The sequence below is a fragment of the Amia ocellicauda genome, chromosome 12 (genome assembly GCF_036373705.1).
Source record: "Amia ocellicauda isolate fAmiCal2 chromosome 12, fAmiCal2.hap1, whole genome shotgun sequence".
Classification (NCBI taxonomy): Eukaryota; Metazoa; Chordata; class Actinopteri; order Amiiformes; family Amiidae; genus Amia; species Amia ocellicauda.
Genome location: NC_089861.1, coordinates 18,129,979 through 18,155,601, shown reverse-complemented (window position 1 = coordinate 18,155,601; position 25,623 = coordinate 18,129,979). Strand labels below are relative to the sequence as shown.

The following is a 25,623-nucleotide window of genomic DNA, read 5'->3' as shown; positions in this document are numbered from 1 at the left end:
TCTACAGAGATTTCCCACAATGCAACACCTGCACATATAGCTTGGAAACTGCAAAGTTGCCTTCAATTTAGACTTGATAACATTTCTAGGAATGAAGCTGGTAATGATGTATAACTGCTCAGCTCTCTTCAGTTTACAGGAGTCTCTGCAGTGAGTTTCCTGCAGGCTGCCTTTAATCTCCTCTTGTCTCTCAGATTACAAATGTCTTCTCTGAGGCTAAACAGTTAAGCTGAAATCAATAAAATGATGTGGGAGCAAAATAAAGGTTTTAACAGTCAAGGGTATTCCTTTATTTTGCTTAAAAAATTGGAGGGAAGACAGGACATTCATAATATTCTGTTACAAATAGTAAACAGTGATGAATACATAAATATTGCACATGACTTCCTAGTATTGGAGTAGCTGGACTATCTCTGCAGGAATAAGTGCTGCACTGACACAGTGAGAGAAGCATTGCAGGACAAGGTGGGAGGAGCTGGACAGCTGGGCAGGGCCAGTTATAAAGCTGCAGCCTCTAGGGTTGAGTCCCACTGAAGCAGAGACACTTCACACAATGGGATATATAAGGGTCTTTCTGCTGTGCCTCGCCTGCTTCTGTGGTAAGACATTATTCTTATTAGGAGAAATAATAATAGTACAACTATTAGCTTGCTATGTCTAGGACTAATTATGTACATCTGCTACTGGTAATAATGATAAGCAGAAGTAGCAGCAGTTTCTGTAGCTGAAGTTAGGAAGTATGATTATTTTTGTGACAGTGACTTGTAAAATGCAATATGTCTTAGTTGTAAGTTCATAACCCTAATACACATGGAAAGCAATTGCTGCAATAAAGGACACTATTTCTAATATATTAAGTCTGTTGTTGATGTAAACAACATATGAAAGCACTCTTCATCTGACCCATATATATACAATATATATACACAGTACTTTGCAAACGTATTCATCCCATACCACAAATGTCACATTTTGATTAATTACAAATTACATTAAAAACATTTTATGTTTTACGTTCAAGACTGATGATCTGTCGTTGAATGTCACCAAAACCTGCAAAGAAAATATGTCAGTGTACTGTATTCAACCCATGGACATGGTGGAAGCATGAAAATGGGAACCCGGCACAGCTGCTGACCGTCTGGATCCTGTGTGTGCTCTCTAGCAGATAAAGCAATATAAACAAACAACTTTCATATACAATGTCAGTCTTAATTTTCATTTTTTATTATAATTTTTAACTCCAATTTCCCTCTCTCAAAGAAACAGTCCCAAACAAATAATAATAAGCCTTCAACAAAATAGGTCTCAAAATAAATTGCCCTAGCAGGCAAAATACTGTAAGTGTAGGAAGAGGCATAGCTAGGGGGTAGGCATACTAGGCAATTGCCTGGGGCCTCGATCTGAAGGGGCAGCGTTAAGCAGTTGGGGAAGTTACCCAATTAAGCCCATGTACCATATAAGCCCAGCTCATTTATTTTTTATAGAAGGATGATCTGTATCACAGCAAATATACAAAGCTGTTAGTGTCATGTTACTTTTATTTGGAGTCAATCATATTTTTTGTTCTTGAGTTATGCATGACTTTTTAGAAGTCACCCCAACATTTTGCTTTATGAGGGGCCCTCCCAAGCAATTTTTCTTGAATTTGGTGGCCAAACTTGATTAGCGTTGTTAAGAATTGTAAAATTTAAGAGAAAACATGATGAATTTGCTGGGGATTTAAAAGCTCCATTTTGTATTAAAAATATAGATTTCATGAGTTTCTGGAGCTAGCGCGGGACAGTCAGAATGATGGTCACATAGATAGATGCAGTAGAACAAAAATTGAGAAAAACGGTTGGTGACCATAGTAAATCAAAACATTTTAGAAGCTTCTTCAGATGAAACAATATTTAATGTTCTATCAATTATTATAATCTACAAGTTTTTGTCATATGGGTTTAAAATTAACAGTGTCCTTGAAAAGCCCATTAGCACATGGCTTGAAAGCAGAATAATTTAATTTGTTCTACCAACAATAAACATGGTCTAAGTTGTAAAAACGAATATAATATCTTTAAAGATATTACAGGTATACACTATTAAAAAGCATTGAGGTTAATTTCACATGGACCACTGCTGTTCTTAATAAGCCCACTAAGACCAGAACCCATTGTACCTCATATTAAAAAAGCCTTTAATTATTACTCAGAATGCATCCTTTTCATTCATGAACTGAACTACTTACCTTATTTTCATTATGGGGACAAAATGGGTAGAGTAGGGACTACAATAACATGATGGAAGCTTGCTGTGAATTTAGGGTGGACTGACAGAAGAATAAATTTAGTATTCTTAGAGTAGAGTATTTTGAGAAGCTGTTTTTGCCAGAGATCCGACATGGGACTGCCAAGAGTTTGATTTTTTGACAGTCATGCCTCAGATATTTCCCTGGCACTTGTGTCACCACCTATGGGTGCTAGGGGGTGACCATGGCAAACACGACTACGTCACTTTATGTCACATCCAATAAGATTCTCTCCCCAAGCAGGCTCAACAGACCCCAAGGCACCACAACACAGATGAGTAAGGTAAGAACAAGTTAATTTTATACTATGAAGGACTGATGCAAGGAACAGAGTCTGTTCAGTCCAAAAGTACACACAAGATATCATAGTTAAATTACATACACAGGTTCTATAATAGTAATTGTAATTAATAAAACTAGCTAAAATGCCTTTAATATATCTGGGCAACTAAAATCCTAACCATGAACAAAAATAAAATTATTCTAATACAATATACATCTAAAATGTCACTATTAAATGCTGATCTCAAACTCTTGATTTATTCCCCACAGATGGCACCGCACACAGACCCTGCAGGTGAGTGCACACCACCGCTGTACTCAAGGAACCTTCCCTTATCGTACGTGTGCCTGAAAGACAAAGATTTGGGAGTCCTACAAGGAAGAGATTAAGGGAAGGGCTGTGCAAACGAAACAATGTAAACAAGTCCTACAAAAGGAGGAAAGTCTAATATCCGTCTCCCTCCCTTCAGATGCGGCTGCTGCAGCAGACCCTGTCACTGCAATGGACAGTCTCTCTGGCAGAGGGAAAGGCAATCAATACCTGAGTAAGACAATTAAATGGGATAATTGTTCCAGCATTTAATTCTACAATGCATATAAACTCAGCAGAAAAAGAAACGTCCCTTTTTCAGGACACTATTTGAAAGATAGATTTTGTAAAAACAATAACGTTACAGATCTTTATTGTAAATGAACATGTACCTGTGTACCAGCTTACAGATGGTAGGCAATTAAGGGCCCAGTTATAAAAACTGGGGACACTAAAGAGACCTTTCTACTGAAGTCACCGCCTATGGGGTACGTAGGGGGGACACGCTCACGACCACGCCACCTCTTTTGTTTGAGGAGAGGACCTCGTTCACCCCAGTCAATCCTCCCCCCGGGCGGCTCGACCGGACCCCAGAACACCACCACACGGAAGGCAAGTTCACAAAATTACCAATTTATTATATATAGCTAGAACAGGGCATGAAGACTGTACTAGCGCAGAACCCTAGGAAATTGGCATCCCTAACATTCTAAAACCTATTAAAATGCCTTTAATAAAAATGGGCACATAAAACACTAAAAACCCAACCCAGAATAACAAGAGAACTAAATGGAATAAAACCCAATCTCCTAATATAAAACACAGAAAGCAGTCTCTTCTGTTCACAATAGGTGACACACACGGAAGAATCCCCTTCCTCTCGGAGAACACGAGTCTCTTGGCAGCTGGGTTGGAACCCCGTCGGCCAACTGGAACCCCAACAACTGCAGGTAGGGACAAGTATTAATAAGTGCCCAGATTGCACCAATTCAGTAATTAATTAATGTATTTTCTTCCATCCCGCAGTCACCCGTGTGCATCACAAAGACCGAAAAATGAATCACAGCAGGTAAGTCTCTAGCCCCAGGACAGGGAACCCTCTCCACAAAGCAAACCGGCAGAGATCTCAACAAAGTCTCAATAAAGAAAGTTCAACCTCTGCAACGTGTGGCTTCTCCTTTCCAATTATTCCCTTCTGAAGCATTACAACCGGGTACTTAACGCTCCGTAGCCTGCGCGGTCATCCCCAGCAATCCAGTGTCCGTGGTTTCCAAAGATCCCTTTATAATCCGCGCCGTTCACCGCTTTCCCAGCCTTCACTCACTCCAGCACTGCGCCTCGGTTCCCTTCTCCGCCAGATGTCCTGCTCAGTAGTCCATTGCTCTCACCTGAATGGCCATTTCTCTGGTCTTAAATACTAAATAGAAAAGTAGGGCACAGGAAAAAGCGACCATACTTCATAAATAACACAATCGTGAATAATAAAGTGCGCAAACAATTAAGTGAAAATAAATAAATAAATGTGATCAATTAATGCCAATGGCCAGTCACGCCCCACCCGTGACACGGACTCTGAAAAACACCAAAAGAAAGATGCCCAAGGTCCATGCTCAGATGCGTGAACGTGCCTAGGCATGCTGTAAGGAGGCATGAGGACTGCAGGGCAATACATTGCAATGTCTGTACTGCGAGACGCTTAAGACAGCGCTACAGGGAGACAGGAAGGACAGCTGATCATCCTCACAGTGGCAGACCCCGTGTAACACCTGCACAGGATTGGTACATCTGAAGATCACACCTGCGGGACAGCTACAGGATGGCAACAACTACTAACCACGTTACAACAGGAACACACAAGCCCTCCATCAGTGCTCAGACTGTCCGCAATAGGCTGAGAGAGGCTGGACTGAGGGCTGTGCGTTACAGGGAAGACATCCTCCTCCCTCATGTGGTACCCTTCCTGCAGGCTCATCCTGACATGACCCTCCCAGCATGACAATGCCACTAGCCATACTGCTCGTTCTGTGCGCGATTTCCTGCAAGACAGGAATGTCAGTGTTCCGCCATGGCCAGCGAAGAGCCTGGATCTCAATCCCATTGAGCACGTCTGGGACCGGTTGGATCGGAGGGTGAGGGCTAGGGCCATTCCCCCCTAGAATGGTCTGGGATCTTGCAAGTGCCTTTGTGGAAGAGGGGGATAACATCTCACAGCAAGAACTGGCAGATCTGGTGCAGTCCGTGAGGAGATGCACTGCAGGACTTAATGCAGCTGGTGGCCACTTTTTGCGGAGTTTATAGCCTCGGTTTCCAGTACCAACCTTTTCACGAGCCTCTCGCCATTTGCTCGCTCTCTGTCAGTCACCTCCACACTGGATCCTCCGGTCCCGTCCAGTTTCTCTTTAACGATTTGTAATCCACAGTATAAGTTATTGTTTACACAAACTGCATCTCTGCCTTTCCCTCCTACCCTGGTCTTTGGGGATTTTGCGCCCGCTGCTCTGCCCGCTGCTCTGCCCGCTGCTCTGCCCGCTGCTCTGCCCGCTGCTCTGCCCGCTGCTCTGCCCGCTTCCTGCTTGCACCGATATCTTCCTCTGAGAAAGGAGACTCCGAGGCTTTTGTAGCCGATTCACTGGGTTAGGGGGACAGGTGAAAGCGATTGATTTGATGACCAGGGAATCCACGTGGGAATGTCTACCGATGGTCTGTGCGCAGCAATTTACCAATAAACCCATCCAAATAATAATATAATTAAACAAATATAAAAACAATCAAACCACCAACACAACCAATAACAAATAATAAACCGACGCAAATAGTAAGTGAAATAAGTGCAACAACAATAAAAGGTAAACAAGGAAAAATAAATACACAAATCAATCAGTGATAAATCAACCCAATTAGTGATTCATTACGTCACACACCACTCGTGACACTTGCGATCAAGGCCAGAGAAAATTGGGTTTTGCTTCTTCGGCTCCCATCTCAACTCACCCACATCCTCCAGCCACTGGACAAGACAGTGTTTGGTAAAGTAAAAAGCAGGGAAGCACCGATATGAAAATTCTGGGCCGATATCCAATATTCATATAACTAGATTGGCCGATACTGATACCAATATTTTCCTATTATTTATTGACTTACAGAATGAGAGCAGGTCAGGGGTGAACTGTATTGCAGTCCATGTACATCATTCATATTTTGTTAAAGGTACAAGAGTTGAACAAATCGGATGCTGAATTAGACGCAATAAAAGCAGCACCATCAGACAGAAATATCGGTCAGAAATATTGGTGGCCGATTGATCAGTGCATCCCTAGTCAAAAGGTAATGGAGGAAAGAACTGTGCTGCCATTCCTGTGTTAGCAGGGACCAAATGTGAAAGGAGGAAATCCCTGCAAAACTAGATGTGCTTTCTATGGTCTCAAGCCAGAGAACATCATCGGTGGCTTTGAGAGCAATGGAACAATCCCTTTGATGGAAATTAGTCTCAGATAATATAAAAATACAATTTTAATTGGTTAGGTTGGTTATTTGAGGTCTGAATTCAATAATCTATAAAATATAAAGTGCTTAATACAATTTGAAGAATTTACTGTTAAAACCCTTGTGGGCTCATTTTTGGACACATGTGGGCTAAAAGGGTGCATATGTACCTTATAAGCCCACTCTGGACTTTTCACTTTTGCAATTAAATAAGTTAATTTCTACGTTAATAAGACAAAATCTACCTCAAATGATTTTGGGTATTTTATTTTAAAAATTAGAAAGCAAGCCTCTGAACACTCACATTGCAATTATCCATCATATTATTAATACAAAATATTACATTACAGTTTTGATTTACCAATCAAACAGCCTGGGACTAGACCAGCAGTTCTGGCATTTGCCACTCATTTGAGATTACCAGTCCATCACTATCTGTATTACACTGTTACATGCAGTTTCTCTCTTTCTTTCCCAGGGCTGTGTCCATCTCTTGTCCAGTCTGAGAGGCAGCTGAAAGCCACTGTTGGAGAGACTGTCAGTTTCCCAGCCCAAGTGACAACTCAGGGTTTCCTCAAGTACAGAGGAACTGAAACTATGGCAGCAGTGATCAATGGGCAGCTCATGCCTGTGGAGAGGTTCAAAGGGAAAGTGACCTGGAACAGCAGCACTGGACACTTCCACATCACACAGCTCAACACACAGGACTCTGGGGAATATGGAGTGCAGAACACAGAAGGAAACGTCTCAGACACAACAGTGTTCCAGCTGACAGTGTACAGTGAGTGTCTGTGTTCTCACCACAGAGCGGAGTTACTGTCAGTGTCAGTGCGGTGCAGTCAGTGTCAGTGTGGTACAGTCAGTGTCAGTGTCAGTGCAGTCAGTGTCAGTGCTGTGCAGTCAGTGTGAGTGCTGTGCAGTCAGTGTCAGTGCGGTGCAGTCAGTGTCAGTGCAGTACAGTCAGTGTCAGTGCTGTACAGTCAGTGTCAGTGCGGTGCAGTCAGTGTCAGTGCTGTACTGTCAGTGTCAGTGCGGTGCAGTCAGTGTCAGTGCTGTACAGTCAGTGTCAGTGCTGTACAGTCAGTGTCAGTGCTGTACAGTCAGTGTCAGTGCTGTGCAGTCAGTGTCAGTACAGTGCAGTCAGTGTCAGTGCTGTACAGTCAGTGTCAGTGTGGTGCACAGTGTGGTACAGCTGCTCTATACTGGGACACTGTACTGGTCACTGGTCTATACTGGGACACTGTACTGGTCAATGGCTTTATTACTGTGTCACTGGTCTATTCCTCTGAATAAACTATAATGTTGGAGACTCTTTCATGAGTGTTGATACAGTGACAAAATGTATATTTGAGTTGCTAAGAATACTGATTGACTAGAATTTCTTGTTGCTATCTCTCTACAGACCGTGTGTCCAAACCTCAGGTGTTCAGAAGGACCCAGGTCAGTCTGCTGTGCTCTTTCCTGTGCTCTGTGTCCAATGGGAGAGAGGTGACACTGTCCTGGTACAGAGAGGGGGAGGAGAAGCCCCTGAACCACAGCAGCTCCCCTGATCTCAACACCGCCCTGATTCTCCCTCTGGAGACAGAAGGACTCTCTCACTCCTACAGCTGTGTGGCCACCAACCCCGTCAGCACTGAGAGAGTCACAGTCAACACTGAGGAGCACTGCTTCAGTAAGTGACTGAGAAGATACTTGCCTTGTGGGTAACTGTGCTCCCATTGTGTCTACACTATAACCCCAGTGTGTCTCAGTGCAGTGTCTGTGTGTCTACACTATAACCCCAGTGTGTCTCAGTGCTGTGTCAGTGTGCTGTAGTGTGCAGTCAGTGTGTCTACACTATAACCCCAGTGTGTCTCAGTGCTGTGTCAGTGTGCTGTAGTGTGCAGTCAGTGTGTCTACACTATAACCCCAGTGTGTCTCAGTGAGTGTCAGTGCGGTGCAGTTAGTGCGTTGCAGTCAGTGTCAGTGTGGTGCAATTCCTGTCATGTTGCAGCTGTGTGTGTATTCATAAAGCGTCTGAGAGTGATAAATCGGTCCTAAGTGCCTGAAATATCTCAGAGTGACATCAATTTGCTCCTACTTTTACTGGAGTAAAAACTATTCATAAAGATTATTTAGAAATAAAAGTACTCCTAACTCAACCAACATTTAGGGGACCTCACGAGGACTCCTAGCTAGTTAGGAGTTGGGAGACGGCAGCAATGAGAAGATGACTGAGCGCAGCTTCCGTGAGAGAAAAGACGTGTCACAGCAGAATGATGATGAAGAGTTATTGCGACAATATTCTTGGTTACTGAACAAGTCACAAATGCAGTTTCTTCCGCAGCACTGTAGCAGAGATACAGGTGACAATGTTGTGGTGTCTGACCACAGGGAAAATGCAACAATGTAGCAGTGATGATTTGGGAGCATCATCACAGCCTTTTAATATCAGAATTTCCCATCAAACCATACTGGCATTAACACCTGAGATCATTGACAGTTTATTGATTTCCCCACCACTGCGCCTCAAATATCCCCAAAACAAGCCGCATTCATAATCAACAATTATATAATCAATGCTAGCCTAATCAATTCATACTGAGTGCTAGCTTATATTCATCAAGGGCTTTACATAACACCAATTCTATATCTGACTATTTTTAACATGAATAAAAGTAAAATAAGCCACAAAATGAATGAAAAATGATCCACTCATACAATGCATATTCATAATAAACTGTATATGCGGTGACGAATGCATGTTAACTTTCATTTGTATTTTATTCAATACAGAAAAAGTGTCTGAAACAGTGAATCGGTGTAAAACCCTTCATGTTTCCACCTGTGGAGAATTTCCTATGTACTACGGAAGAATAAATAGTGTTCAATTTAAGATGTTTTATGTATATTTTATGATTGTAATTATGAATGTGAAATGAATCAAGCATTTTAATGTCTGAAAAAGTGTTGAATTGATACTGAGTGTGCACTGAGCAGGGCTGCAGGTATCACTGCTGCTGTCTCTCTCTCTGTCTACAGACAATGTGTCCAGACCTCAGGTGTCCAATAAGACACAGGTCAGTGCTGGGAGCTGCCCTTTCCTGTGCTCTGTGGCCAATGGGAGAGAGGTGACCCTGTCCTGGTACAGAGAGGGGGAGGAGAAGCCCCTGAACCACTGCAGCTCCCCTGATCTCAGCACCCCCCTGACTCTCCCTCTGGAGACAGAAGGACTCTCTCACTCCTACAGCTGTGTGGCCACCAACCCCATCAGCACTGAGAGAGTCACAGTCAACCCTGGAGAGCACTGCCTGGGTGAGTCACTGTACAGATACCTGCAGACACCAAGCTCCTACTGAATGTATTCATAGTTTTCTGTACAGGCAGAACTGCTATTGTCTGTGCTAGACCTGCTCTGTAGACGGGCAGACAGACAGACAATGGGATAGCAGTGTTTCACCTATACTGGGGGGGTGGCTTGAGCCCAGGCTCATGAGCCGCACTTGGACAACCCCCCCAAAAAAGCACCTTAAAAACAAAAGCGTAAAAGTTCGCATGATCCGCCAACCGCTCTCGTTCGCTATGACACCCACCCAACAATCCACTAACCCCCACCTGGGACAGTTGAGTAACAGTCCGCCCTGCCTATGCGAATTTCTGGGGGAAACACTGGACAGTTACACACTTCTCTACCTGAACATTGTGGACACACACATTATGGTTAGTAGGACAGTATCTGTACATTCACACTCAGACAGTAATCAATCCTCATGCACATACTTATTGAAATAAAGAAAATAAAGTAGCCAATTCTTTCATTGAACATTGTAAAATGTTTTTTTTTGTTTTTAAAATTGAAAAGGTAATTGTCAACCCCTTGACATTCGTGTGTGTGTGTGTGTGTGTGTGTTTGTGTGTGAAAAAGAGAGTGCATTTGAGGTAAGTGTGTGTATCTGCATACTTGCGTTTGTGTGTATGTGTGTGAGTATATTACTCAGCAAAGAAAGAAATGTCCCTTTTTCAGGACACTGTATTTTAAAGATAATTTTGTAAAAATCCAAATAACTTTACAGATCTTTATTGTAAAGGGTTTAAACAATGTTTTCCATGCTTGTTCAATGAACCATAATCAATTAATGAACATGCACCTGTGGAACGGTCGTTAAGACACTAACAGCTAACAACAACTGCCGAGTTACACCAGGAATGCACAATCGCTCCATCAGTGCTCAGACTGTCCGCAATAGGCTGAGAGAGGCTGGACTGAGGGCTTGTAGGCCTGTTGTAAGGCAGGTCCTTACCAGACATCACCGTCAACAACGTCGCCTATGGACACAAACCACCTTCGCTGGACATGATTTCCTGCAAGACAGGAATGTCAGTGTTCTGCCATGGCCAGCGCAGAGCCCGGATCTCAATCCCATTGAGCACATCTGGGACCTGTTGGATCGGAGGGTGAGGGTTAGGGCCATTCCCCTCAGAAATGTCCGGGAACTTGCAAGTGCCTTGGAGGAAGAGTGGGGTAACATCTCACAGCAAGAACTGGCAGATCTGGTGCAGTCCATGAGGAGCAGATGCACTGCAGTACTTAATGCAGTTGCTGGCCACACCAGATAGTGACTGTTACTTTTGATTTTGACCCCCCTTTGTTCAGGGACACATTATTCCATTTCTGTTAGTCACATGTCTGTGAAACTTGTTCAGTTTATGTCTTAGTTGTTGAGTCTTTTCATGTTCATACAAATATTTACACATGTTAGGTTTGCTGAAAATAAAAGCAGTTGAAAGTAAGAGGACATTTATTTTTTTGCTGAGTGTATATATGTGTATGTGCAGTGTCAGTGTGTCTAAACTATAACCCCAGTGTGTGTCTCAGTGCTGTGTCAGTGTGCTGTAGTGTGCAGTCAGTGTGTCTACACTATAACCCCAGTCTGTGTCTCAGTGCAGTCAGTCCGTGCGTCTGCACTATAACCCCAGTGTGTCTACACTATAACCCCAGTGTGTGTCTCAGTGCAGTGTCAGTGAGCTGTAATGTACAGTCAGTCAGTGTTGTGCGTTACTCTCTTTCCTCTGTAACATTCTGTGACAGGACGCTGCTGCTGACGCTCACTGATTAGGTGCTCATGTGTCGCAGCTGTGTTGTCACTCCCTCACTAACAGGCTGCGGACCCACGGCTTTGGGCAATGAGCACCGAGGCGACTGTGATGTCAGTGGCAGCTGTGCTTTCTCTATTTAATCCCTCTCCTTCCCCGACGGAGGCAGCTAACCGCTGAGAAGGAGGACTGAGTCTATAACCCCTGTCTGCCCAGAGCACCCCGTTTGTGCACGCTTGTGTGTTTGTTTTGTTTTTGTTTTTTCTGTTTTTGTGTTCCCCCTTGACGTGCCTGAACTTAATAAAGCCCGGACACAACTGGAACCAGAGATTCTCTCTCATCCCCTGTTATTTGTGTCCGGTTTTCACACAGACATTGACAGTGGCTTCTCTACTCTGCTGTATGTGAATATTGGAGTCATTGCTGTGTTTGTGGCTCCAACAGTGCTGGCAGTGCTGTCTGTGAGTCGCATGACAGACGACCAGAGGAGACTGAGAGAGCAGAGGAAAGGCAGGTGTCTGTCTGTCAATGTGTGTGTGTGAGTGTGTGTCTGTCTGTTTGTCTATCTGTGTATGTCTCTTTCTCTCTCTGTCTCCATTGCTGTCTGTCTATGTGCCTCTCTCTTTCAATCTTTCCATGTGTCTGTGTGTGCGTGCGTGTGTGTGTTTGTGCTCCCTGCATCAGTATCAGTGTGTGCCCGTAGCTCCAGTTTTGCTCTCTCTTGCTTAGTGTATTATTATTATTTTATTTTATTTTATTTTATTATTATTATTATTATTATTTTATTTTTTATTTTTTTTATTTCTTGGCAGACGCCCTTATCCAGGGTGACTTACAACATAAGTGCAAAACAAAGTGCAAAAATACAGTTAAGTAAAAGGCATCAATCATTACAAATTCAATTTAACTAAAACATAGCAATTCAAAATATAATACATTTTACAAATTCCAATTTACAATTTACACAGGCAAGTACAGTAAGTGAGGTCCTACATCCTGGACGGTAAAAGCTAAGTGCTGTCAAGATGTAGGGTCACAGTCAAGGGCTACGGGAAAGGGAGCAAGGAGGAAAACAAATCAAAAACACAAGAAGCAAATAAAACTGTGAAGTGTTATATAGCAAGGATAAAAGGACTAATATTACAAGTACTGTCGGAAAAGATGCATCTTGAGTAAGCACCGGAATGAGGTCAAGGACTCTGCAGGTCGTTCCACCATTTAGGGGCCAGGGATGAGAAGGAGTGGCTCTGGAGGAAGGAGAGTGGAGAGGAGGCAGAGTTAGTCTTTTGGCACTGGAGGAGCGCAGTGGTCTGGAGGGGATGTATGGAGAGACGAGTGACTGAAGGTAGCTTGGTGCAGTGTGGTCGAGACAGCAGTAGGTGAGGGTCAATGTCTTGAACTGAATGCGTGCTGGTATCGGGAGCCAGTGGAGGGAGCGGAGCAGTGGAGTAGCGTGTGTGAATCGTGGCACAGAGAATACCAGACGAGCCGCAGAGTTCTGGATGAGCTGGAGCGGCGGGTAGTAGTTGCAGGCAGACCGGCCAGGAAGGAGTTGCAGTAGTCTAGGCGGGAGAGGACCAGTGACTGGACGAGTCGAGTAGTCGGTGAGGAAGGGACGGATCCGGCATATGTTGCTCAGGAAGAATCTACAGGTGTGTGTCAGCGTGGTGATGTGCTGGGTGTAGGAGAGCGCAGGATCGAGGGTGACTCCTAGATTTTTAGCGGAAGAAGAATGAGAGAGTGTGGTGGATTCCAAGGGGATTGAGATGGGGAGGTCAGCAGAAGGTGAGGAAGAGTGGGGGATAAACAGGAGATCCGATTTGGAGAGGTTGAGCTTGAGGTGGTGTGAGTGCATCCAGGTGGAAATAGCAGACAAGCAGGAAGAGATGCGAGAGGGGATGAGAGGGTCAGAAGAGGGAAAAGACAGGAAGATCTGGGCATCATCAGCATAGAAGTGGTAGGAGAAACCATGGGATGCGATGAGGAGGCCCAGGGAGCGAGTGTAGAGAGAGAACAGGAGCGGACCCAGGACGGAGCCTTGGGGAATGCCTGTGAGGAGAGGTTGGGGGGTGGATGAGGAACCTCGCCATGTCACTTGGTAGGACCGGTTGCCGGATTGCAGAGGATCAAGGAGTGAGTGTTGGGACAGAAAGTCAGAGAGCTGATGGTGGACAGCCTGCTCGAGAGTCTTTGAGAGGAAGGGGAGTAGGGAGACAGGGCGGTAGTTCTGAGGAGAGGTGGCATCAAGGGTTGGTTTCTTGAGCAGTGGGATGACAGCAGCTTGTTTAAATGGAGAGGGGAAACAGCCAGAGAGGAGTGAGGAGTTGAGGAGGGACGAGATGAAGGGGAGATGATCAGGAGCGGTTGCTTGGAAGAGGCGAGAAGAGAGAGGGTCCAGGGCACACGTAGGTTTGTGACGTAGGAGGAGAGCAGAAACTTCAGCATCTGAGAGAGGTGATAATGAAGAAAAGCTTGATTGGTGGGAGGTTTGGGTGTGATGGGAGAGGAGGGTGGAGTATTGAAAAGCCTGCGGATGTCTGCAATCTTGGAGGAGAAGAAGGAGGCGAAATCATCAGCAGTGAGAGATGGGGGAGGAGGAGGGGGGGGGAAGGTGGGAGGAGAAGGTGGAGAAGAGTTTGCGAGGGTTGTTGACAGTGGATTCGAAGAGAGATTGGAAGTAAGACTTCTTGGCTGAGGTGAGTGAGGAGGAGAATGTGGACAGTAGAGAGCGGTAGACTTCGAGGGCAGCTGGGAGTTTGGTCCTTTTACACTTCTGTTCTGTGGCACGCAGACTAGTTTGGGTTGAGCGGAGAACAGCAGAGAGCCAAGGCTGAGGAGGGGAGGGACGGGCAGGACGAGACATGAGAGAGGACAGAGAGAATCAAGGGAGGAGTTGAGGGAGGAGAACAAAGAGGAGGTAGCACAGTTGACAGATAGATGGGAAAAACAGTCAATGGAGGGTAAGAGAGTGGGTGGAGTGAGGAGGGAGGGGAGGGAAAGGGAGAAGGAGATTAAGTGGTGGTCCGAGATGTCATGGGTGTGACAAATAGTGTTGAAAGGGAGCAGCCTCTAGAGAAGATGAGGTCAAGCTGGTGGACGGCCTTTTAGTGAGTGGGGGGAGACGGGGAGAGAGAGAAGTTAAAGGAGTGAAGGAGAGGAATAATCCGGCACAGTGGGAAGGGTTGGAGAGGTGGATGTTGAAGTCTCCCAGGAGGATGGTAGGTGAGGACAGCGAGGGGAGGGAGGAGAGAAGAAAGTTGAGTTCATCCAGGAAGGAGGTGAGTGGACTGGGGGGACGGTAGAGAACTAGAAGGAAGAGGTGAGAGGGAAAGGTGATTTCCACTGCATGGAATTCAAAGCTGTGGATCGAGATAGAGGAGAGGGGGGGGGACAGAGAAGAGGAGAGAAGGGGAGAGCAGGAGCCCTGTTCCTCTTCCCCGCCCGGTAAGACGAGGGGAGTGGGACAGGACGAACAGAGAGGATAGTGCAGCAGGGCTGGTAGAGTTGTCTGGGGAGATCCATGTCTCGCTGAGAGCAAGGAAATCCAGAGACTGGTGGGAGGCGAAGGCAGAGATGAAGTCGGCCTTGTTGGAAGCTGAGTGGCAGTTCCACAGGCCTCCAGAGAGTGGAGTGGAGTGGAGTAGAGGGGAGGGAGGAGGAGGAGGGGAGAGGCAGGGAGATGAGGTTAGAGGGATTAGGGAAGCAATGGCGCGCAGGTGCATGTCGAAAAGACGGAGAGAGCAGGACGGGATTTGGAGAGATCGTCATGGCTTCTTGCTGTTGCTGTGCGGCGTCTCCTCACAGTCTTCTCCTCGCTGAAGTCCCGCAGCTAGAGTCCCTGCCCTTTGGAGATGGGGCCCTTCGTAAGGGGGCACTGAAGGTTGCTGGCACTGATTGCTGCTGCAGAGGTGTGGGGGGCGGTTAAATACGACACCTGTAACTAATTAAGACAGTGCACACCTGTGTTGGGTTGAATGACACAAGGCTGGTCAGGATGGCCCTCCCTCCCACGCAGGACTGCCAATAGCACAATTAATGGCCGCTTAATATCTCAATACAGATAAAGATAGTGCCAGACACACGCAGTTACACTGAACAATAGCTCGTAGTAATGTTAAACAAATGCTAAATAATCACAGCCTACAGTGTAACGCTTCTGATTGCAGACAGGGCGTGTCAAGTGATGCGAAGTAACTTGCTAAATTCACTAACAAACAGTCGCTGCTCTTACTACACAGGTGCAAGATATACAATTTGTAGCTAAACAACAAACCACGTAAACAATCAATGTAACTTAACTAAAGTAGGAAAATCATGAGAAAATGCAATACTTAGCTGCGGCAACTTGAGTGACTTCTCAGCTGGCTATGTATGTATGTGAGTGTGTGTGTCTTTATACATCTGCACACTCTTTGACTTTGTGTTTTAGGCTCTAATAGAAAAAGACTGGCTGATCCAGAATGATGGATCAGTCCTCAGGGCAGCAGATCAGACTCCCTGTGCAGCAGTGTGATCCTCTTCAGGAGCTCAGAGGACGCTGACCGGCTAAATGATGATGCGTCTCTTTAACTCAATGTCATTCTCTCCATTTCACACTGATAATGTGGCTCTTTACTGTAGCTCTGTATTGTCTTCATCCATTCACTCTGCTGTGCTGCCCTGTGTTCTGCACTGCACTGAGACACTGTGCTGAATTACTGCACTGCACTGAGATACTGTGCTGAATTACTGCACTACACTGAGACACTGTGCTGAATTACTGCACTGCACTGAGACACTGCGCTGAATTACTGCACTGCACTGAGACACTGTGCTGAATTACTGCACCTACACTGAGACACTGCACTGAATTACTGCACTACACTGAGACACTGCACTGAATTACTGCACTACACTGAGACACTGCACTGAATTACTGCACCTACACTGAGACACTGCACTGAATTACTGCACTACACTGAGATACTGCACTGAATTACTGCACTACACTGAGACACTGCACTGAATTACTGCACTACACTGAGACACTGCACTGAATTACTGCACCTACACTGAGACACTGCGCTGAATTACTGCACTGCACTGCAGTGATGTCTCAGCCTCACAGTGGAAATGGCAGCACTGTCACAGTCCAGTGTAGTTCAGCACAGCACAGTTAAAGCACGAGAGAAAGTGTTTATTCTCTAAGGCTTCACTTGCTTATACTTCTGCTTCCTTTCCATTTCACAACCATTTATTCTGAGGCTCAGCTTGTTCCTCTACTGGTTTCAAACCAATCTTAACTGGACTCTACAGAGAACCACAGACTAGCTGTCTTCTGAGAAAAGATGACACACACACATTGCAAAATTACTCTACAACAAACTACAATCCGTGAATGGGCTTCTGAAAAGCGGAAATATATATTTTTTATATATATATATATATATATATATATATATATATATATATATATATATATATATATTCATGTTTTATTCTCTATTGCAATATATGTGTAACATAATTGGTCAGTCCCCACTGTGTGTCCACAGGTGAGGTCAGTGGGCACAGTTACAGTGTGTCCTGCTGTGTCCACAGGTGAGGTCAGTGGGGACAGTTTCAGTGTGTCCTGCTGTGTCCACAGACAGGCGCTGACTAGGCTTGTTTATTCCTTCTTTATAAAGGTACTTCTGCCTTCGAAATGACAAGCGCCCAGTGAGCCGCAGCAGCCAGAGGCAGAGAGAGAGGCAGACGCACACCCAGACACGCACAGACACACCTCAGAGACTGCGCTCAGTCCAGCTGCTGTCCTTCCCCCTCCCTGACTGCTACACAGCGCTGGAGACAAGCTGTTCTCATCAGCATCACCTGCACTCTCTACAGAGATTTCCCACAATGCAACACCTGCATTTACAGCTTGGAAAGTCGCCTGCTATTTCGATTTGACAATTTTTCTGTTTCTTGTGTATAATTTCTTATAATAATAATAATAATAATAATAATAATAATAATAATAATAATAATAATAATAATAAAGCTAATAATGATGTATAACTGCTGAGCTGTTTTCAGTCTACAGGAGTCTGTGCAGTGAGTTTCCTGCAGGCTGCCTTTAACCCCCCCCCCCCTCTCAGATTACAAACGTCTTGTTTGATACTAAAAAATACAGCTGAACTCCATCAAACTACCAGTGTGAGCAAAATTAATGTTTTAATAGTCAAGGAAAATAAGTCTTTACAAGAATAACTAGAGGGAAATAATAATTATTATAATAATAAGACAGGAAATAATTTGTTACAAATTGTAAGCAGCGATGAATAAATAAATATCACTTCCCAGGATGTAGAACTTGTATTTTGTATTTACTGTATTTTCCTGTACATTTGTGTTATTTTGAAGTTGTAATTGTATTATGTTTAGATTTGTATTATTGTTATTTTATAATGCTCTTATATATCGGTGCTGGATAACGCCATGGATAACAGTGTCTGCAAAGACAGGGGTTCCCAAACTTTTTCTATCCAAGGACCCCTTTCCTAACCAGATTCTGACTGAGGACCCCACCTATAAAAAATGCCACAGCTGCCTCATTATACTACGTTAATAAAAGGAAAAATGGAGAACATAGAACCTTATTCTTAGCTGACAAGTTCGGATTCAAACTCACTTGTAATGAAATGGATGGGCCTGTATGTTATTTCATAATTGATCAACTAAAATATGTATTTCAAAATATATATATATATATATATATATATATATATTATTAGTAGTAGTAATAGTAGAAGAAGTAATAGTACAACTATGCTGCTCTTTCTATGGCTACTTATGTACTTCTGCTACTGCTAATAATATTAAGCAGGAGTAGCAGCAGTTTTACAGCAGCAGTGTGTTTTAATACGCAATATGTCTTAGTCTAATACACCCTAATACACATGGAAACCTGTGGAAAACAATTGCTACAATAAATGAAACATTATTTCTCACCTGTGTCTGTAATTGATGTGAACAGTATATGAAACAAAGCATCTGAACAATATATATATATATATATATATATATATATATATATACAGTGCCTGGCAAAAGTATTCACCCCTACTAAATATGTCACAGTTTAAATTAACTTTTTAAATTCAAAACTTGTATGACAAGTTTGACAACTTGAATGGCATCAAAAATTGCATAGAATATATATAGATTCAATTGTACTGATTGCATAAGTATTCACCCCCCTATGCCAGTTCTTGATGGAAGCACCTTTGGCAGCAATTACTGCTGTAAGTCTTTTTATTCAGGTTTATTCCAGATTTGCACAGTTGGGTGGTATAATTTTTGCGCATTGTTCCTTGCGAATTTGCTCCAGTTCTGACAAGTTCATTGGGGATTGTTGCTGCAATCACATATTTAAATTTCTAATACTTTGTGGGCTCCTGATCCTGCCCAGTGTAGGAAGTATACACTCACCTAAAGGAATATTAGGAACACCTGTTCAATTTCTCATTAATGCAATTATCTAACCAACCAATCACATGGCAGTTGCTTCAATGCATTTAGGGGTGTGGTCCTGGTCAAGACAATCTCCTGAACTCCAAACTGAATGTCTGAATGGGAAAGAAAGGTGATTTAAGCAATTTTGAGCGTGGCATGGTTGTTGGTGCCAGACGGGCCGGTCTGAGTATTTCACAATCTGCTCAGTTACTGGGATTTTCACGCACAACCATTTCTAGGGTTTACAAAGAATGGTGTGAAAAGGGAAAAACATCCAGTATGTGGCAGTCCTGTGGGCGAAAATGCCTTGTTGATGCTAGAGGTCAGAGGAGAATGGGCCGACTGATTCAAGCTGATAGAAGAGCAACTTTGACTGAAATAACCACTCGTTACAACCGAGGTATGCAGCAAAGCATTTGTGAAGCCACAACACGTACAACCTTGAGGCGGATGGGCTACAACAGCAGAAGACCCCACCGGGTACCACTCATCTCCACTACAAATAGGAAAAAGAGGCTACAATTTGCACAAGCTCACCAAAATTGGACAGTTGAAGACTGGAAAAATGTTGCCTGGTCTGATGAGTCTCGATTTCTGTTGAGACATTCAGATGGTAGAGTCAGAATTTGGCGTAAACAGAATGAGAACATGGATCCATCATGCCTTGTTACCACTGTGCAGGCTGGTGGTGGTGGTGTAATGGTGTGGGGGATGTTTTCTTGGCACACTTTAGGCCCCTTAGTGCCAATTGGGCATCGTTTAAATGCCACGGCCTACCTGAGCATTGTTTCTGACCATGTCCATCCCTTTATGACCACCATGTACCCATCCTCTGATGGCTACTTCCAGCAGGATAATGCACCATGTCACAAAGGTCGAATCATTTCAAATTGGTTTCTTGAACATGACAATGAGTTCACTGTACTAAACTGGCCCCCACAGTCACCAGATCTCAACCCAATAGAGCATCTTTGGGATGTGGTGGAACGGGAGCTTCGTGCCCTGGATGTGCATCCCACAAATCTCCATCAGCTGCAAGATGCTATCCTATCAATATGGGCCAACATTTCTAAATAATGCTTTCAGCACCTTGTTGAATCAATGCCACGTAGAATTAAGGCAGTTCTGAAGGTGAAAGGGGGTCAAACACAGTATTAGTATGGTGTTCCTAATAATCCTTTAGGTGAGTGTATGTCTAATAGCATTAATATGTCATTAGTTATGTGATTAATTAACAATTGGAATTAATAACTGTCATGTCCTCACCTCACCAACAGAATACTAATCCTGTCTCTGGTATCACATTCCATAGCCATGTGTGCATTCAGTTTAATTTACATTCTTCCCTCCTATTGGTCCAGCACCCCACTGCTCTGCTATCTGCTCCCTCAGCCTTCTCTACATATATCCCTCTGTTCCTTCCAGTTTTTGTAAAGTCTTGCTTTCTGTATAGAAACAATTCTGAGCCCTTCATTTGTGTGTACAGACTGCCTGTTCCTGACCTTGCTGTCTTTGATAATGACTCCTGGATTGTCCCTTGAACCCCGTTTGCTGGTTGACTGACCTTTTGCCTGCAATACTGCTACTGCTGATTGTGATAATACTAATAAATAATAATTTGCAATAATAAATCCATATCAGTGTAAGGACCAGCCTAATAAGTATACTTCCATATAGACATTACTCTAATTCTTCTTCTTACTCATTAATTAATAATTAATAATTGTTTTTGTTATTCATCAAATACATTGATTTTTATCTTAGCTGGAGGATCTTGGTTTGATCAGGGTCACACATTAATTTGTTTTTTTGAATCTTTGTTTCTGTTCCTGTTCTTTGCAGTTGATCTGCTCTGTGTGGAGACGCTGCACAGTTGTACAGTTGACTAGTGTTCCCTGTTTCTAATGTCATGTTTATTTCCTCTGTCCTTTCCAGGCATCTGCCCGTCTTCCCCTCAGTCTGCAGTGAGGCTGCAGGGCGCTGTGGGGGGGGCAGTCTCTCTCCCAGCCCCAGTGTTAGACTCAGGGTTCTTGATATATGGAGGCAGAAATATTGGAGCAGTAGTCAAAGGGCAGAGAGCCCCTGCACTGGAGGACAGCTTCAGAGGGACAGTGCTCTGGGACAGCAAGACTGGACTCTTTCAGATCACAGGCCTGGACACACAGGACACTGGGGAGTACACAGTGCAGAACACAGGACAGCAGAAGACAGTCACCGTGTTCCAGCTGACAGTGTACAGTGAGTGTGTGTTACTCACAGAGCGGAGTTACGGTCAGTGCGGTGTGAGCTGGACTGAGTCCATGAGCCACACAATTCAAGTTAAGATTAAGAACGTCATGAGGTTTTAAAGGGTGTGTAAAAAAAAAAAAAAAAAAGCTCTCACTGATGATACACTCTTCTATATGGATAGATGGTGACCAAAGTGGAACTATAAGAGAAGCCCCTTATGTTCAAATTCCCATTCTCCTAGATTTCTCCATGTTCCCAAGGTAGGAGGCAACATAACGAGTTGCCGCCCCCCTTGAACGACCCTAAAAAAAATAAAAAATAAAAAAATCACCATGATCCCCACACCTCTGCCAACAATCCACTAATCCCCCCCTCCCCCTGGGGACAGTTCAGTAACAGGCTGCCCTGCCAGTTTGAGGAGGGGAGCCTCACCATCACCCTATCCCTCCGTGCAGGTTTAAATCCCAGCTGTGCACCACAAGACGCATCAGGTAAAAATATTTGTATGAATTCATTTATTAGCACAATACAGAACACATCACAAAACAGACCATCGAGACGATTAGATCCCCATTGAGTTAAAATCGCCATCTCCAAATTTAGGCCAAAACAAAAGAAAGAAAAACATTGACATTCAGCGAGAAAGAAAAGAAACATACTAACAAAAATCTAACCTATTAAAAACTGTCCATTAGTCCATTTCTTTCTCGGGAGTCTCATTGCAAACGAGGGAGACTCCAATCCTTAAACACTGAGACCCAGTCTTGTCCCAGTAAAGTCCCAGTCATCTAACTGGCCAGCTGATCACCCAGCACATTTCAATCCCATCCCCTTCCGTCTGATACAAGAGACAGCGGGAGAGTGCATAGCCGGCTGGCTGGACCCCCTCACAGCCCATTCTGGCTGATCCCGGACTCCTCCGCTGTCATTTTCTCTTACCGGGGATTCCCAATGTGGGCTCCAACAATTGCGCAATACAAGGTGGGGGGTTAAGACGACGGAGCATCATAGTCCTGAAGCAGCGTGGTGCCCGCTCCACCTCAACCATTTCCCTGGCCCTCCTGTGGGTGGTTAGGGGCACAGTGTCTGTCAGCCCCTTATTCCACCCACCTGGCCCTGGGTGCGGAGTTGGGCTTCTCTCTCCTCCTCTGATACTCGTCATCGCCATCATCATCGCCACCACCTCCTTCTCTCTACTCCGTTGTCCAGCTGCACGCTACCCTCTGCCAGGAGCTTTCTGAATTGGCCCCCTCTCCAGTCATGGTCTGATTTCTTTTGTCCCCCGGGTTGTCTCTGTCCATGTGCTTTTATTACCAATGTCTGTCTTGGGCTGAAGCCTGTCATGATGAAAAGCTGTGATCAATGCAAGTGAACCTCATGGCAGTGATTAGAGCTGGAAAAAAACTTGTGCAAATACAGAACAAAGCAATCACATAATCAACCCAATTAACTAATAAGTGACAAATATAATAATAAATCAATACACTGAAATTACAACAGAAAAGTATTTGTGTTAAAAAACCCTCTTTCACCATCTCTGATACCTATGCAAGTTTCTGGGGGAAGCACTGGATAGTTACACACGAGTAGTAATATAGGACTACTCACACATCTGTACTAAACATTGTGGACACACACATTATGGATGTTAGTAGGAGAGTATCTGGACATTCACACTCAGACATGAATCAATCCTCATGCACTCACTTATTGACATATAGAATATGAAATTAGCCAATTCATTCTTTGAATATTGTCAATTGTTTTGTATTTTTTGGTACAATTTGAAAGAAAAGTGTCAACCAATTGACTCTTACACTCGTGTGTGTGTGAGAGAGAGTGTGAGTGTGAAGCGGCCCTTTGGCATCGAAAGAAGGAGGCAGAGAATTTCCTACGGGTTTCTTTGTTTATTTTGCTTCAGTTGCAATAAACTTTAACGTTCAAGAATGCCTTTGTTTGAATTCAGTCATTTTCATGCATCACATTCCTCTGCAGCACTGTATTGAACACAGTGATTCGTTGTATATCATCACAGCACCTCAAATCACCTCAAAGCACTGTAAAACTCGCTACGCTTTCCAAAGAGTTACTAATACAAAACAAAAAAATCACATTTTTAATGATATTTAGATCTTCTTTGTGTAAGCTCATGTAACTCACATGAACTCTCTTCCGTGTTACAAAATCACCTTACGTACCTAATGCCCTCTAGTGGAGACATAAAGCACAAATGATTTAAAGAAAAAGAAAAGGGGGCGGTCATTACAGAGTGTATGTATATGTGCATTTGAGGTGTGTGTGTTGTAAGTTGTCTGTAAGATACTCCCTCACACAGCATGTCCTTCACACATTTACAGTGTCTCTCTGTCTCTACAGGCCCAGTGTCCAGTCCTCAGGTGTCCAGTGTCACCCAGGCCAGTGCTGGGAACTGTACCCTGCTGTGCTCTGTGTCCAATGGGAGAAATGTGACCCTGTCCTGGAACAGAGACACAGACGACAAGACCCTGAAACACACCAGCTCCCCTGATCCCAACACCCTGACTGTCCCTCTGGACATCCCTGACCTCTCTGTGTCCTACAGCTGTGTGGCCACCAACCGCCTCAGCACTGAGAGAGTCCCAGTCCACCCTGAGGAGCACTGCTTCAGTAAGTGACTGAGAAGATACTTGCCTTGTGGATAACTGTGCTCCCATTGTAACACTGCAGCTGTGTGTGTCTGAGATATGGTCTGTAGTGCCTGAGGGGCCGCCTCTGTGTGGACAGACAGACAGACAATCTGGGCCTCTGTGGGGACAGACAGACAGACAGACACTGGGCTTCTGTGCGGACAGACAGACAGACATTCTGGGCCCCTGTGTGGACAGACAGACAGATAGACACTCTGGGCCTCTGTGTGGACAGACAGACAGACAGACAGACACTCTGGGCCTCTGTGTGTCTGTTTCAGCGTATCTGTGCTGGACCTCTGAGTTCTGTACATCATCACAGGTTAATCATGTGTCTGTGGGAAACCATCATGACAGAGCAGATGCTGTTGCTTTCTCAGTCCTGTAGATGTTATATTCTCTATTCTGTAGATGGTGTTGTTCTCTGTGTGTCTACACTATAACCCCAGTGTGTCTCAGTGCAGTGTCAGTGTGTCTACACTATAACCCCAGTGTGTCTCAGTGCAGTGCTTTCTCTATTTAATCCCTCTCCTTCCCCGACGGAGGCAGCTAACCGCTGAGAAGGAGGACTGAGTCTATAACCCCTGTCTGCCCGGGGCACCCCATTTGTGGACGCTTGTGTGTTTGTTTTGCTTTTGTTTTTTCTGTTTTTGTGTTCCCCCCTTGAAGTGCCTAAACTTAATGAAGCCCAGACACAACCGGAACCAGAGACTCTCTCTCATCCCTCGTTATTTGTGTCCGGCTTTCACACAGACATTGACAGTGGCTTCTCTACTCTGCTGTATGTGAAGATTGGAGTCATTGCTGTGTTTGTGGCTCCAACAGTGCTGGCAGTGCTGTCTGTGAGTCGCATGACAGACGACCAGAGGAGACTGAGAGAGCAGAGGAAAGGCAGGTGTCTGTCTGTCAATGTGTGTGTGTGAGTGTGTCTGTCTGTCTGTGTCTCCTTCTCTCTGTCTCCATTGTTGTCCGTCTATGTGTCTCTTTCGATCTTTCCATGTGTGCGCATGTGCGTGTTTGTGCTCCCTGCATCAGTATCAGTGTGTGTCCGTATCTCCAGTTTTGCTGTCTCTCTTGCTGTGTGTGAGTACGTGTGTGTGTGTCTTTCTACTTCTTCACACTCTTTGACTTTGTGTTTTAGCCTCTGATAGAAAAAGACTGGCTGATCCAGAATGATGTTCAGCAGTGTGATCCTCTTCAGGAGCTCAGAGGACGCTGACCGGCTAAATGATGATGTCTCTTTAACTCAATGTCATTCTCTCAATTTCACACTGATAATGTGTCTCTTTACTGTAGCTCTGCTCCACTGTGCTGCCCTGTGCTACTGTACTGCACTGAGACACTGCACTGAATTACTGCACCTACACTGAGACACTGCACTACACTGAGACACTGCACTGAATTACTGCACCTACACTGAGACACTGCACTACACTGAGACACTGCACTGAATTACTGCACTACACTGAGACACTGCGCTGAATTACTGCACTGCACTGAGACACTGCACTGAATTACTGCACCTACACTGAGACACTGCGCTGAATTACTGCACTGCACTGCAGTGATGTCTCAGCCTCACTGTGGAAATGGCAGCACTGTCACAGTCCAGTGTGGTGCAGCACAGCACAGTTAAAGCACGAGAGAAAGTGTGTTTTTTCTCTAAGGCTTCTCTTGCTTGAGCTTCTGCTTCCTTTCCATTTCACAACCATTTATTCTGAGGCTCAGCTTGTTCCTCTACTGGTTTCAGACCAATCTTAACTGGACTCTACAGAGAACCACAGACTAGCTGTCTTCTGAGAAAAGATGACACACAC

At 44.5% G+C, this 25,623-nt stretch overlaps 1 protein-coding gene across 3 annotated transcripts; it reads left to right on the top strand.

The window, feature by feature from the left end:
- The first annotated feature begins 540 nt into the window (after positions 1–540).
- Positions 541–18,406, top strand: LOC136764471 (SLAM family member 5). Of its 3 annotated transcripts, XM_066718584.1 has the most exons (8): positions 2,106–2,573; positions 2,843–2,867; positions 3,043–3,117; positions 6,844–7,146; positions 7,768–8,037; positions 9,387–9,659; positions 11,811–11,948; positions 17,105–18,406. In XM_066718584.1, exons 1-8 carry the CDS (start codon positions 2,475–2,477, stop codon positions 17,137–17,139), a joined length of 1,218 nt encoding a protein of 405 aa, XP_066574681.1. In that variant the 5' UTR covers positions 2,106–2,474; the 3' UTR covers positions 17,140–18,406. The 3 variants fall into 3 exon arrangements, with proteins under 3 accessions (XP_066574683.1, XP_066574681.1, XP_066574682.1); XM_066718585.1 differs by lacking the exon at positions 11,811–11,948; XM_066718586.1 differs by lacking the exons at positions 2,106–2,573; positions 2,843–2,867; positions 3,043–3,117 and adding an exon at positions 541–599.
- Positions 18,407–25,623: the final 7,217 nt, after the last annotated feature.